A 15140-nucleotide genomic window follows, 5' to 3' on the forward strand; every position below is an offset into this window, starting at 1 on the left:
TATCACAGAGCTTATCAGCAATGACTCGTTGCAGCTACAGACCACCTCAACGTCTGGCAATAGCACAATACCAATACAAGTGCTGCACCCAAAAAAATGAGTTACAAATGACAGATCAAAGTTTACAGCTTAGACATTAGGCCACTATATACTGATTCATATCATCAGGTGGACGTAGTGGCTGAGTCCCGAGAAGCTCTGCTACTCTTGAGCAATGCCATAGGTTCCAGTCAATTGCGCATGTCAGCAACACTGTGGTTTGCTGCTGGTCCACGGGGCCCTCAGCACCCCTATCTAACCACCACCACACCCAACATCTGCTGACTAGTAACTACCCTATCACACAAGAAGCACTTGTGGTGTACAGTGCACAGTTCATTGAGTATCTCATGAACGAGTAAAAATGCAAACGAGGACAGGCCAGCAACTGCAATCTTTAGTGCATGATGATAGATGAGCAGCATTTTGGTTCGGCTTGCTCTAGGCGGCGAAAAAAGAAGCTTACCGACAAACTAAAAGAAAATGGAAAATTAAAACAAGTTCAAAAATCACACAAAAATTAAAACATTTGAACTTTTTTTTCATTCAGAACACAAGACAAAAAATAAGTTCATAAACAAAACTTAAATGTGCAAATAATAGTTTTTTCTGATAGCTAGGAGCCCAAATCCTAATTGAGATTACATTTTGGAATAATTGCATAAGAAATTTAAAAATTGTTTTATCATATTGCCTTCAAACTGTCAGATTCAAGACAGTGTGATTCCACGACTGGGGGTTTTGCAAGTTTCAACACATTAACTAGGAATTGTGTACACCGGTCCTTAGGCCTGGGTACCAAATTCAATACTTTTTAGGCTCCAACCAAATTGCCTCCAAAACATAAATAGACAGTTAATGAAATGGACCAACAGATCCCGTTGTTCTGGACGGAGACCAGTAAAGGTAATTAGAAGTGCTTTTCTGGTGATGGCTGAGCGTTACTGCGCAGCCTCCAACTGAGCTTGACGATGCCGTTGTGACGTGGGCAACATGTCTGGAAGTTTGAAGTCTTCTGGTAGCCGTGCCAAGAGAAATCTTGGTCATTCCCAATCTTGCAGAGACGGAGACCGTAGGTATATGTTAGGAGATAACATAGGCACCGTAATTAAACCTAAACCGCTAATGTAAGTTGAAACTGTGTGCGAGCTTCTCCTGACAATACTCCGATTTGTCGACTATGCAACAGCAAGTCGCGTGGTTATGACACAATTGTTAGCCTATTTTTACAAAAACGTCTGCTACGGAGCCATAACATGAGATACAAGGTAATGGAGCTTTTTATACATTGTCGTGTTTCTTTAGAAATAAACAATGGACAAATAGAGTCTCTAAACGCTTCAGATGTAAAGTTATTTATTTAGTTCAATAAACTTGCAGACTTGAATGTGCTTGAGAAAAGAAATTCACATATTTTACAAGCTGTGTATTTTTGTCAATCTTATGTTGGAATTGTGCTGTAAAACTCTCCTTGCCGATGTACAAGGCCAGTCTAACTGCACATGGTGTAGTTCACATGGTGTAGTTCATAGAAATACCTTGCTACCACAAATGAGGAAATGAGGTCAGCTGTTTTGAAGATATAACTTTTTCACACAGCAGCCCAAAACTGACATCACCTGCTTGGTTAGTATGTAAGACTTACTTCCCTGAGATAGTAGCGACACCAACACTTGTGGCAAACCCTGAAGCAGCCAGCCAACCCATGACATCATCTAGTGAAATAAGAGGAACTGGGACTCGGTGAGCTGTTTACTTAGTGAAGTGAAACATCTCCACCGGTCACATTTCTCGCCCAAATAAGAAGGGTCATGAGAGACCAGTAGCATACAGATAATACTATAAGGGGAAGCTTGGGGAAAGCCAAGGCAGAAGTATATCTAGATATATGCTTAGAAAGTCGACGATCAATTATTTTACTCATTCAACTTATTTCTCCTCTGCTGATTAGCACCCTTTATGGGACCTATTCTGATTTAATCAGGCCAATGGATACCATGAGAAGTAGATGATAACAGTTTTGAGGTGTAAATCTTCTGACAGGTAGTGTAAATGGAGGCAGTCGGACTTTAAATCTAGTAAAAGGCAGACACCCAGAGAAGCAGGCATGCTGGAGGACAAAGCAGTGATGCATGTAGAAGTGGTGTGCTAACAGGGTGAGATGGGTGAGACCCAGAGTCAGTGGAGTGGGCTGTTATGCACCGGCGGACCTGCCAAGCACAATTAGCATGTGACCCAGTCAGAGAGAAAGCCTATTCCGAGCAGAGAAGTAAAGGAGTAAGAATTTGACACTCAAGAACAGCATAATTTAACACATCGAGGATTATAGCGTTTCATAACACCGAGCCAGTTAGCCGCCTTCTTAGGCAACTACTGTATAACCCACCAAAATCAAAACAAGGGACAGTTAAACACAGCTTTGACTCACACGACAGACCCCGATCAAACTGTAAATGTGAATACCTTGTACTAACATTAGAATTCCCCTTTGTATTAAAAGGCAACCTCTGAGCAGGCTAGTGCATTTCAACAGCTGACCCAGGGTATACATAACACAAATTATCTTGGAAGCTAACGTTAGCCAGCAATCACCTGTTGAGCTCCACGCAAAGTCTGCAGCCAGAAGTAAAGACAAACTACCAAAAGAGCCATATAAAGTGAAACTGAAGGGAAGTTGTGCAACATTCAAATACGAAGACAAAAAGAGTCAATGTGGTCTGTCGTTGTTATAACGTTAAGATAATTAAACGTAACTAACCTAACTAAATAGAAGCGGTTTAGGCATGCTAACGCGCTAGCATTACGAGGCTAATAGTTAGCTAACTTAGCTCTACGTTAAGAGTGATTTAATATGGGCCATTTTGATACATTAAATATTGAAGGAACCTTAAATGTGAGTTCCCGTTGTTAACACAATGACGTAAACCTGACATAACACAACGCCTTAAGAAGAAGAATGTAATACATGTAATCTGATTGAGTATGATTAGCATAGCTATAGCTGCCTAGCTAGCTAGCGGCCAGGATGCCCGAAATGTCCATTGAGCGAAACAACGGGAGTTATCCACCTGATCCCGCTTGAGACCGTTGCTACAGTAGCTGCCTCTTACCGTTCCAACAAGACCCAGGTTTGTCTGAATCAGCTGCACCCAGAAGGAAATGTAGTCTGCCCGAAAGGTAGATAAATCAGGTCGGCCATTGAGATCAACAGCAACAAGTATCCCACATTCTTGGTTTTGACCAGTTTTGTGTCCTACTCTCACCGGGAACAACCTCTGGCATACAAACGACGCATTCCACAGGCTGAATCCCCACAGGGCTTGGTTCAAATTAAAGGGACACTCCAAGAAGACACTAATGGCCTTTTTCTCTTTCTGGTGCCCTGTTATAGATTTTTTGTTAATATGATTTTGCTGAAATCATACTAAAAGGTTTTGCAACTTTGGGATCTAAATTATCCCCAAAGGATAAAGTCCACATGGCCATAAACCATTCAATGTTATTGTAGTTATTTATAATATGGAGGATCATGTTATGTTGGTGTTTCTTCTCCTTTTTTGAAAATCTTTTTTTTTTTCTTTCGTCTGATTGTTTTTATGGTTAGTTGTTTTCTAAGTGTAGTAAGGTGTGTGTGTGTGTGTTTGTGTGTGTGTGTGTGTGTGTGTGTGTGTGTTTGTGTGTGTGTTTGTGTGTGTGTCTGTGTGTGTGTCAAAATGTAGAATTTGTGACTTAATCACTCTTGGCAGCCATGCTTGATTAGTGGGGAATTGTCGCAGAGGCAAAGCAGGAGAGATAGATGTGTTCCTGGTTAATGTCTAAAGAAGCACTGTAGTCTGAATCACACTGGATGTGTGATGCCCTGTGCCTTGAAATATGCCAGAACAACTTTGTTTAATAAGCACCCTATTAAAAACAATCATACATTATAACTCCTTCTGCCAGACTGCAGAATTTATAAATGTCCGGGACAGATTATGGCCTTTGTCTCCTTAAGAACAGGAGGAGTTAGGAAACATATTCTGTTACAGCCAAGAAATAATGTAGTGGTGAAGTGGTAGCACTGAATGACTGACTGCTTCTCCCCTGGCACTGATGGAAATTGTCCAGTTCAAAGAAAATGAAATGGCACTAATATTGGGAACAGTTCTGTGTCTTTGTTCTTTGTTTAAAACTTTATTTGTTGATGTGAAATTCTCCACCAACAGACCACATGGCTTAGGAGAAGACTCTCTGAATTACAATACTGTCTGCAGATGTGTCGCATAAGTCTGGCTGTGTAATCAGCAAATATCATATGGGAGTATAAAAGAATCACTTTCAAAAACCTTATACAATGTATCTATTACCAAAGGCTGTGGTTACAGTTATAATACACAGCAATCACTTCCTAACAAATGTTACCCCGCCCATTTGATCACTTTTAACTCTTTTGATTATTTCGTTGACATGGCCTTTTTTTAAACATATCTTATAATAAAAGGAATTACTCCTGCTATTTCAAAGTACTATCACAGTCTGACTTCCTGGATCAGAGATTTCCATTTTAGTCACAAACTTCTTACATGTCTTTCAATAGGTATTGCAGTCTGACCTGCAGGCTGTATAGGAGTGACATTAGAGAGACAGAAAAAACAAGCTACGGGTTGTTAAAATGTGACAAAGCAATGGCAAAGCAACCCAACACACAAAAGACATAAGAGATGTGGAGAATATATCAAGCCAGAAAAACAAAGAACAAAAGTGTGCTGTCGATCCACATAAACAACTGTCAAATGATGGCGCTAATATCAGATAAAACAACTAAACTAGTGAGCTGAGTTGTGAAAAACTAAGACCCACAGTGGTGATGCAGTGTGAAAGAAGTGCAGAGTGAATTTTAGATTATGTCAGTGTGTTTGTGTATGAAGTACTGCAGAAGTTTAAATGGTGTCATAAGAGGAACTGAAAGGGAACACCATTTTCTTTTTAGAAAGCCAAAAGAAAAGCCACATTCAATATGATGAATGGCATGTACTATGAATATCACTTTCTAAGTTGTGGTAACGTTGTAAAGACAAAGTGAAAATGTGCTTACTTGATGTAATGTATTTTTTAATGTTGTAATCTGCCACATAACACAGCAGTTGTATTAAAATAACATGAAGTCAGAAATACTCATACCTAAAAAGAGTATTTGAGTGTTTCCTGAATAATTCATCAATGTTTTAGGTTTTATTTCAGTTTCTGGTTGAGTGTGTGTGATTGTCTGTGGGGATGGCTCTGTTTGTTTGTCAGTGTGCTTGAGTGGTTCAATAGATGTGTGTGTGTGAGTGAACATGCGTGCAGCAGCATGAGTATACATAGGTGCGAGTTTGTGTGTGAGTGGAGCACCTGTGCACGTGTGTGTCAGGCTGGAAACAAGCGGGGGTGCATGTACACCTGTGGTTGCGGTGTTACTCACTCATGCACTGCAGGCCATGCTTTCTCTGCAGGGTCTTGCCGCACAGTGAGCAGGTGGCACAGCTGGAGAAAGCGCATGGCGTCAAATAATGACTGTTGCTTCTGCTGCTGTCACACACTCTCTCTTTTGCCTCCCGCTCCTTCTCCTTCCCCTTCTCTTTCTGCTGCTCTTTTTCTCGGTTCTTACCCTGCAGAGGAACAAGAAAAGCAAACACAGCAGGGTTTTCTTAACATGAGCATTTGTGTGTTCTCTTTCACTGTGGCATAAAAATGCATGGATGGGTATGACATTGCATAACCATGTCAGAGGCAGGATATCTAACAGGGTTTGTGTAAGTAGATTAGTGACTTGTATGTGTAGTAACATGCACACCAGGGAACTGTTTACATCTCGGGATTGGGTCTTTTTTTACACAGAATTCTAAGCCCTTAAAATGCTTTTTAATGCTATAAGGTGATACATTCCATTGCCGTTCAGGCAGCATGGTCTATGAAACTATGAGTTCATAGTGACATCGTGCACCATGTGTGGTATAGGTATACCTTATCTTTATTGAAGGAGCCGGTCACCCTGTTCCTTAGAGAGCTTAGAGTCCTCTTCACCTTGGTGCCTTTCTCCACCTTCTCTGTACGATCCTCCTCTTCATCATTTCTGGTCGAAACAGCAAAGAGTGAAATACACACCAAGAAAAAAAGGAAATACAAACAAATCCATTTCATTTTTTGTCTGGTACTTACATTTGATAATCATTAAAGTTTTTTTGAAAATTGTTTGTTTCAACAATAATTTGTTCATAAACTTTTCTTTTACTAATATCTTTTAACAGTCAAAATATGACAGTGTTTGTCTTGTGCAAGTTTTATGATATATACCATATTTCTTACACTGTGATTGACAAAGTGGAAATCAATACACACATTTTTTTAAACAGGTGATTTGGTTAAATAGTTACAGTTGCAATGATTAGACATTTACAGTAATTGGATTGTTTATATGAATTAAAACCACATTATTGCAGAACCAAGAGCTTCACTGTACAGACACTTTCGGTTGTGACCATAGACGGCCAATGAAATACATCTCTATGCAAATACACAAGATACATTGCAACCAATAATTGAGCATGCAATTATGTGGATTTTATTACTTTTATTTGTATATGTATACGTAATTCAAAACTTCCATAAATGCAAAATGCAGCTTTAGTTAACAGTGATTAATAATAATCTGTATAATAATAATCTGTAAATAACATCACAGAGTACAGTCTAGACCTGCTGTTTTATGAAAAGCGCAATGAGATAACTGTTGTTGTGATTTAGCGCAATATAAATACAATTGAATTGAATTGAATTGATAAAGACAGTACTTACTCATCATTGAGGAACTCGTACCAAGTGACATTTCCTGAAACTTTGGTGTCTGGTCTGTTGTTCCTCTGCTTCGCTCTGGGTGGATTCAATGTGGAGAGACAATCAGTTTCAATTGATAACTGGACCACATATTAACCATGAATAACCATAATAGACTTTTAAAACAGCAAGTGAATAGACAACCTGAAAGTTTAATATGGTTTTGCCAACAGTGCACTTTTACATAAATGATGTGTTTCACTCAGTTAGCTAAGTTTCATCGTCAGGTAAAGTCAACGTCAACAAATGATGTTGTAAAATAAAATAAAACTCTAGTGTTTCACAGACCCTTTCAGGGATGATGGCACACAGTGGCAGTGCACAAACACACATGCAAACACACATGCCCAAAACATGCATGCACCCACACAGTGCAGTGCAATCCCCTGGTCACAATCTGGCTCTGCTGCTGCTCTGAAGGTTGGGACGAGCCTTTGAGCAAGCAGACCTCCCTCTTCTGTTTACTTACCCATGGTACAGCTTTAGCTCCTGCAGAACTTTCTGTACCATCAGCCTAAGACAAACAAAATACTAAGGCTGAGTGGGGGCAATGGGAGGAGAGGAGAAGAGAGGAGAGGAGAGGGACTGTTGGGAGCTGGGTGTCAAACATTTTGCAATTTAGAGAAGTATCCTCCTTGTCTGCTGTGTCGACACAATCACCAGAGTACAGACACACACGCACACACACACATACACACACACACACACTGAAGGGGCCATCTAAGGAGCTGGGAGAGAGGACTGTGGGAGGAGGAGGTTGCAGAAAGATGACATGGAGCAGAAATGTCAGCAGGGAATGGGGGAAGCCCAGTTACGTGGGAGTTAGACATCTGTGCCAAACTATAACAATTTACAACTATAGAACAGTATGTGAACTATTGTACCAAACCATTAAAAAGCATCATTAAACCTGGGCTGCCAGTCACACTGAATCATCCTGGGGACAGGAAGTAAAGGGGTGGGCCTAGCGCAAGCTTAGATATTATTGATTTGCAGACTTACATATGTCCTTCAGTAGAATGTAAGTTTTCTTCAGGGTCAAACTCCTCTGCTGAGGAAGAGAAAGAAGCAAAGGTCTCATGATTAATATGATGAAAACGGGCTGCCTGCTGAGTAAACTAGCATGTACAAGCCCTCACCTCCCGCTGCCCTTGCGGCCTGTTTGGATGTCTGCACAACACGAGAAATGTGTGCAGCACGGGAACATTCGTCGGTGGCGAGGATCTCTGAGCGGGAGTACAGATGCCTGCCACCACTAGCCTGAAAGAATAAATACACTGTGATTTACCACTTCCCCACATTCAGCTGAAATACTTATGATGATAACTTTTACTTACAATGGCCTTTATTAAATGGCAATTTGTATTTAGTCATTTTTTGGACACTGGTTCAATCCCCGTACGGACCAATGTTTGGTGGCAGACTGGTAGCTGGAGAGATGCCAGTTCACCTCCTGGGCACTGCCAAGGTGCTCTTGAGCAAGGCACCGAACCCTCAACTGCTCGGGGCGCCTTTCCATGGGCAGCCCCCCACTCTGACATCTCTCCATTAGTGCATGTATAGGTACTGAGCATGTGTGTGTAATTCAGGCCTGTGTATAATGTGTGTAATAACAACAGAGTGTAAATTGTAATTGACCCTTGCGGGACTAATAAAGTATACATTACATTACATTACATTAGTTATTTTTATATTATGCACCCCACACAAAGTCTTTTGTTATTTAGCTTGAGATATCCAAGTTCTGGCCAACCTTCTCAGCTTATTTGTTTTCTTATTGTCTACAAAACCACGTGAAAAGACCACCAACGACAATGAATGATCTGTATCATCTGTGCAAAAGTCGGATATGTCTTATTAGAGTTCCACTGTTGCCGAAAAGAACAGGAAAAAAAACACAAACGAGCCACACTGTTGCTACTTGTTTTTAAGGATTTATTTCTTCAGCGGAAAGTATTGGGTACGGAGCGTGAGCTGCCGTTTTGGTCTTGAGACAAGTTTTGTTGATAATAATATGTATATTGTGTCACTGTTGCTTTATTACCATGCTAGTGACCCTGGCTCTTGGACAGGGGAGCCTCAGCCTGGAGTCATCTGTCTTCTCTCCAGGACATGCTGTGCAGCTGTAGGTCTGCTGGGTCGACTGGAAGAGACATTTTTGTCCTTCCTCATCATCCTCTCCCTCTCCATCGCTGTCCATGGCCATGGCATCCAGACTCAGTCTGTTAGCACATCATAGCAGCAAACACACACAGCAGAGGGCTTACCAGGGAGTGAAAGGAAACAAAACTTTTGAGTAAGACATTCTATGTCCCGAGTTTATTTTTGTTTTTTTGTTTTTGCTTTACATTAAGCATTTTGGTGCAATGCATTGTTGAAGAAGCAGTGAACAAACTAACCAACTAACCCACCAGAAACACTGAGCTCAGCTAAAGAGCACAGCATTTTATTGTTGTTTTTGAGAGTGACCATGAGCAATGTTAAGTGAAGCGAAAGGTTAATTCAGGTAAAAACATTTAGAAAGACTTTAGATATGAGCCATGAGTCAAGTGCAGTGGGTGTAATTACATTAATTTATGAGATTGCTCCCTCTCATTCTTTCCATCCTTTACAACCATCCATCCATCTTACCTCCTGCCCAGGTTGATGGGGGACACAGGGACACCCCAGCTGTGCCTCCGAGACGTTGACATGGATCTAACTAATATGGGAACGCTGTCCAGGTCTGACTCGCCATCAAAATCCATAGTGGATTGCTCCTTTACTTCTTCTGGTCCAGTTATTCCTTTTGCTGTTTCCATTGACCCCAACAGTCCATTCAGATTAATTGTCAAGCTAAGTCCTGCTGCAGGGCTTGAGGAGTCACCGCGATCAATAGTACAACCTGGCAATAACTTCGGACTTAGCTGAGTGACCATAAAGTTTTTATGAAGTTCTTTTGCCGGCTGTATATAATAGGGGGAAACGAGTGCATTGTCCTGAGGGCAGAGTGTGCTCAATGAAGTCTGTGCAGGCTGGTTGATGGCAAGACTGTGTGTGTTTAGGGACACCTGTAAGCCAACATTTAGGGTTTTGCTCTCTGGGACTGTGGTTTCTGTGGAAGATGCTGTCTCTCCCTGCAGGTCTTTAAAGTACTCAGACTCTCTGAGAGAAGAGCTGAAGCTCAGTAGGTCTTCCACACTGTTGCTCACCTCCGCACAGGGGCAGTCGTAGTCACTGACTACTGAACACGCATCCTGCAATAGGGGAGAGAGAAGAAAGACATTGAGAACAGAGAGTAGATAAACAAGACCCAGCTCCAATCCAAAATACAAGTAACACAAGTAAGTCTATAGATAGAGATAGAGATACTTTATTTATCCTGAAAGAAATTAAGGATATATAGCCGTGCTGGCAGCTCTGTAAGGCTCTACCAAGGCAAAGTGCATGTTTAGCTTAATGCTAACATGCTTACAGTGGCAATGCTTATGTTGCTAATCTTTTGCAGGTATAATGTTGTATGGCCACGTTTGTCATTTTATTTAAGAAGGTTAGCATTTCCATTAGGTCTAAACACAAGGTGGAGGTAGTAGGTGGATGGGAATGTCATTAGTTGTGCAAGTATTTGGAAGAATACTGAAATTGAACCTTATGATGAAAGATCAAAGGATCAAGGTTATTACAACGCATCTCTGGGAACATGAATGTCCAAACCAAATGTTACGGCAATCCATCAAATAGTTTTGAATAGATATTTCAATAAAACAAAACAAAATGTTAGTCTCATGGTGGTGCTGAATACAAAGTCAGAGGATTCATCGTCTGGGAATCATGAATGTCTGAACCAATGAGATATTTTAGTCTGACAGACATTACCATCCCTACAACCAGGCCGCTAGCATGGTTAAAAAAGGAAGGGAAATAACATTTCCAAATGATTTCAAAATCTCAGAACGCAAAGAGCTTTACCTGGTCCTTATTGGTACTACCAAAGAAGACATCCTCAGTGACTGAGGCAGGGGATAGTGAAGAGGAAGATCCTGTCACACTGTGAGTATGAGGCTGGACACAAATCTGGGCACTGGGAGGCCCACAGGACTGACATGGCTTGCACTCTGATGCTGAAAGATAATGGATATGATGTTTGTGAGTTATAAACATTTCCTTAAAAACCAATAACTTCAACAGTAGCACAAGGATAACAAGAACACACAGTATGGCAGACCTGTGTAAACAATTTCAGCGATTTGTGTTTGGTGGGAAAAAAAGCCAAGTTACTGCCCCTTTTCTCCATCCTCTCATTGAAAGCTACTTTACATTTCCATTGCATAAACAGGTTTCTGGATTCACATGATGCCACAAACGTGTGTCATCATCGCAAACTGCTTGGTGAGCCTGCATTAGTCTCCATGTCAGTGGTGGAGAGCTCACTGAGCTTTCTGCGGCCTGAGAGGCTGCTTGCCTGTGTTAAATATTGTAATATTCTACAGTAAGTCATACTATATGAAGGAACTACAGTACAGTACAGTACAGTACAGTACAGAGGCATATATGGAGTTTGGCATCACATATTTAAGATAAAAAAGTGTAGTTGTAACATTTCTTACATTTTACTTGAATGAAAAACCAATGTTTCAGTGTCTCGTGGTGTCTGAAAAGTCTGGTCAGGCGTCTAAATCATGTTCACTGTTAAGGTTTCAGACACACCATGCCCATCTGAGGAGGGGAGAGCTGCAGCCATGACAGGTTACGTAAGCCTCATTTTATAAAGCCGTGAACCCAAGACTTACCCTTAGCCAGCCTGGCTCCACAGGGCCTGACTCAATGCTCCTTCAATAGTTTTTGCCGTTTCTGTTCCTTTGTGAAGGTTCATTTTCTGATTAACCATGACCAGTGTAAACTGCATCTGTTGTCAATAATGCTAAACATGCCATGTTATATCTGGGATTTCAGTCATAAAGGAATGGTGGAAAAGATGCTACTCTGACTAACTGTAAAAACAGAAACCTGCTAGGAGTATATAAATTGTGGAGCACAAAAAGCTTTTTTAAGATTATTTTTAAGAATCTAATTAAGTTTCTCCTTTCTGTTTTTATCTAACAGAAATTGACATTTAACAACATTAACATTGGTTGTCTTCAATATTCACTCTCCTTTTAGCTCTGGTTTGGTCTTCATTGACTCCATAAAGATATATTCTTCTCTAGAGCTGCTCCACTTTGTTCACCAGCTGGTCCGTAACTGTGTCTGTCTGGTCTTTGGTGCCGGGCAGGTTAGCCTACAATGGGTTTATCAGACATTTTTGCTAAAAACAGCTGTCCACAGTTGCTGAAAACAAGGTCGATCAGAGCGGGGAAACTCAACAGTAAATTTGTGGGCTAAAAATCATAAAATAACCCTTTTCACGTTACACATAGTTATTCAATATGTTGGTGATATGCACACATTAATAAGAGCAGCTTTAAAAACAAAAGACATATAATGCTGATAATCTCTGTTTTTTTTTTGGGTTGATGAAGATTGTTTTGTGTTTCTCACTCCTCGACCACTATTGTGTTTTGCAGTGAGATCAAATGCAGACAGGCCACACGGAGTCCTGCACCATGTCCAGCTAGAAACCAGCAGCATCCACTCCCCTCTTTAGCACCAGAGCCAGAGATGCTCTCACATAAACACACATACAGACACACTGTGGATCTATTTTCTGTATTACTAAATCACTCCCTCAGGCTGCGGGGATGGCAGTGTCCCCGCCGGAGGGAGAATTTGTCTGCGTCCAAATCCCACTTGTGTTAAGTGTAAACTCAGACACTCGGTACAGACATAGCAGTGTCTGTTTGATGCTGTCTTGTAGTGCTGCTGTAGCCTTTTATGGTTGGCTTCTCATATCTGCTAATACATCCCACATGGATGAAACATCAGCGTGTGTGTCTCCATAACCATTTTGGCACTGTCATACATAGTCAGCTGTTTTCCCAATAGTTTGGCTCCACATAACAAAGGTGGTCTGCTACTAAAACTAATGACTATGATAAACTATTAAATAACCAAATGACATTAACACTTCTCCCAAAACTCATTACATTATTACACTTAATATTTAGTCAATACAATAATTCATGTACTTTATATTACTTATTTGTTCCTCTTTTCTCTATAATGTAATTCCACAACTGTAACATCTGTCTGTCTAATGGCTTTTGTGGACTCGATCCTTATTCAAGTCTAAGGATAGAGGGTTTACATATACATTGCACCGATAAAGTCCTCCAAGACAAAGTTTTAAACCTGAGCTATAGAAAATAAATTGAAAGTAAAACCATGTTTGTGAGAATTGTTCTGCTTTCTTATATATGTTTCCTCAAAATGAGTTTAGTATTTTGTTAAAACTGAAGAACAGTGATTCCACCAAAGTAAACACAACTTTGAATCTTTATAAATAATAAGAAATATTATACACAATTCTGTATAAGAAATGTAATTTACATCACGCAGAGTGTTGTGACAGATTTGTGTGCCACAATATGTAACCCTGTGTGTGTTTGATGGCTTGTGACAAGAAGGAAATGATGGCACAGGTTCACCACAAAGCTTGCTGTACATACGTTTGCAAAGCTCCATGACAATCACAAGAGGAACTCTGGCATCATCTGATACGATCATTTGATTGCATTGTAGTCAACAGATGTGTTTTCAGAGACAGAGACAGTGGTACAATGAAAACCTTTTTATGTATTGTTAAGATCATTCTGATGAGACACACACACACACACACACACACACACACACACACACACACACACACACACACACACACACAGAGCCTATGTATTACCCAGCTACAAAAAAACCCAGATGACAAGGTAAAAATCACACTTACCCAAGATAAACATATTATTTGATACTTAAAAAAAAGTGTTTGAATTAAGGTGACCATTCTGTACATTGATGATTACAGACTTGTGTAAGAGTGTAAGTGTGTGTGTGTGTGTGTGTGTGTGTGTGTGTGTGTGTGTGTGTGTGTGTGTGTGTGTGTGTGTGTGTGTGTGTGTGTGTCTACACACTGAGCATAAAGGTGGTGATTGGCCTCCGACAGACTGTACACTGTGTGCGCGCAGGTGAAAAAACAGAGAGCCTGTTAGATCTGAGGTTGAGGCATACATCGAAACACCTGTCATCTCACAGATCCTCTTTGATCAGAAATCGGTCCAATTAGTGTTTCAAAGCTCCAAGCTACACAGACACCACTGCTGAAGCAGCAGCTGGAAGCCTCCTACATGGCTTCTTTATGTCTAAAAAAAATGTCATGTTCCTCTAAAGATAGCAGCATGGGAACAAACTAAATGAAGTAAATGAAGCTCTGCCTGTTATAGAGCAGCATAAACTGAAAAATTGTTTTGTCTGCAGTGTGCATAAAGCTCCACTTGTCAGTCTTTTTCTCAGTGAAATCAGTTTTTTTTTTTTGAGGATTTATTTAAAAAAAAAAACACCAACGCTACACCAAACATAAAATCCTTCATTTAGGCTTTACAGGTGGTACATTGGCTGCGCTACTCAGTATCCACATACAAAATGATCATGCTACAATGAATGATCAAAGGTTGTTTTTTTTACAATTATAGATGCATGGTGACATTTGTGCATTCTCACATCCTATACAATGCACCAAGGTTGGAGATGACTCTCTGAGCTTTGCAAAAAAAGCAAAAAAAAACGTTTATCTGATAGACTGCAACCTTCACTCACCACAAGCCCAAATCAGGTCAAAATGGTAAATAACAGCCAACACCTCCTCCTGAGGTCACTTCCAGTCCACAACCTGTACTGGATGACAACCCCCTCTTCTCTCGTTACAGTTTTATCAACTTAATGTTCCCTCTGAGCTACCCAACAGACCAAAAACCCCTGAATTGTATTCTAGATGTAAAACAGGTACCTCTCTTGAAGGACCATCTCTTCATCCAGAGTTTGGAGAAGGAGGGCCAGGAGTTGTTAAGTGGAGAGTCCGCCATACGAGCAGCGCAATGGGGAGGCCAGCTGGAACTGGAGCTCGCTCACACTGGAGCTCTGGCACCCAGCAAGAAGAAGGGGGGAGGGACGGAGGGAGTGGAGAAAGAGAAAAAGAGGGAGAGAGAGTCCAAGGGAAGGAAAAGGGAGCTGCTGGTTGGGGATTACATCCCCCAAAAAAGGACAGAAAAGAAGCAGGAAAGCAAAAAAAAGGTGACAGAGAGAAGAGAAACGGAGGCATGAAAATATTTTGCTATGGATAT

The 15140-nt window shown here is 40.8% G+C and overlaps 1 protein-coding gene across 6 annotated transcripts in view; it reads right to left on the reverse strand.

Annotated features, from left to right (window-relative positions):
* arhgef18b (rho/rac guanine nucleotide exchange factor (GEF) 18b) overlaps window positions 1-14991 on the reverse strand; it is a 42951-nt gene extending 27960 nt beyond the window's left edge. For 4 of the 6 annotated variants that reach the window (XM_032526587.1, XM_032526586.1, XM_032526585.1 and 1 more), the window contains exons 1-10: window positions 14807-14991; window positions 10840-10991; window positions 9523-10127; window positions 8936-9113; window positions 8031-8151; window positions 7894-7942; window positions 7361-7405; window positions 6853-6927; window positions 6022-6130; window positions 5480-5666 (exon numbers count right to left, since the gene is read on the reverse strand). In XM_032526587.1, the coding sequence (XP_032382478.1) occupies window positions 5480-5666; window positions 6022-6130; window positions 6853-6927; window positions 7361-7405; window positions 7894-7942; window positions 8031-8151; window positions 8936-9113; window positions 9523-10127; window positions 10840-10991; window positions 14807-14882 (1597 nt within the window). In that variant the 5' untranslated portion in view covers window positions 14883-14991. The remainder of the gene's footprint in view (window positions 1-5479; window positions 5667-6021; window positions 6131-6852; window positions 6928-7360; window positions 7406-7893; window positions 7943-8030; window positions 8152-8935; window positions 9114-9522; window positions 10128-10839; window positions 10992-14806) is intronic. The other 2 variants (XM_032526588.1, XM_032526590.1) reach the window with 2 other exon arrangements.
* Window positions 14992-15140: the final 149 nt, after the last annotated feature.

Source organism: Etheostoma spectabile, chromosome 9 (genome assembly GCF_008692095.1).
Source record: "Etheostoma spectabile isolate EspeVRDwgs_2016 chromosome 9, UIUC_Espe_1.0, whole genome shotgun sequence".
NCBI classification, from domain to species: Eukaryota; Metazoa; Chordata; class Actinopteri; order Perciformes; family Percidae; genus Etheostoma; species Etheostoma spectabile.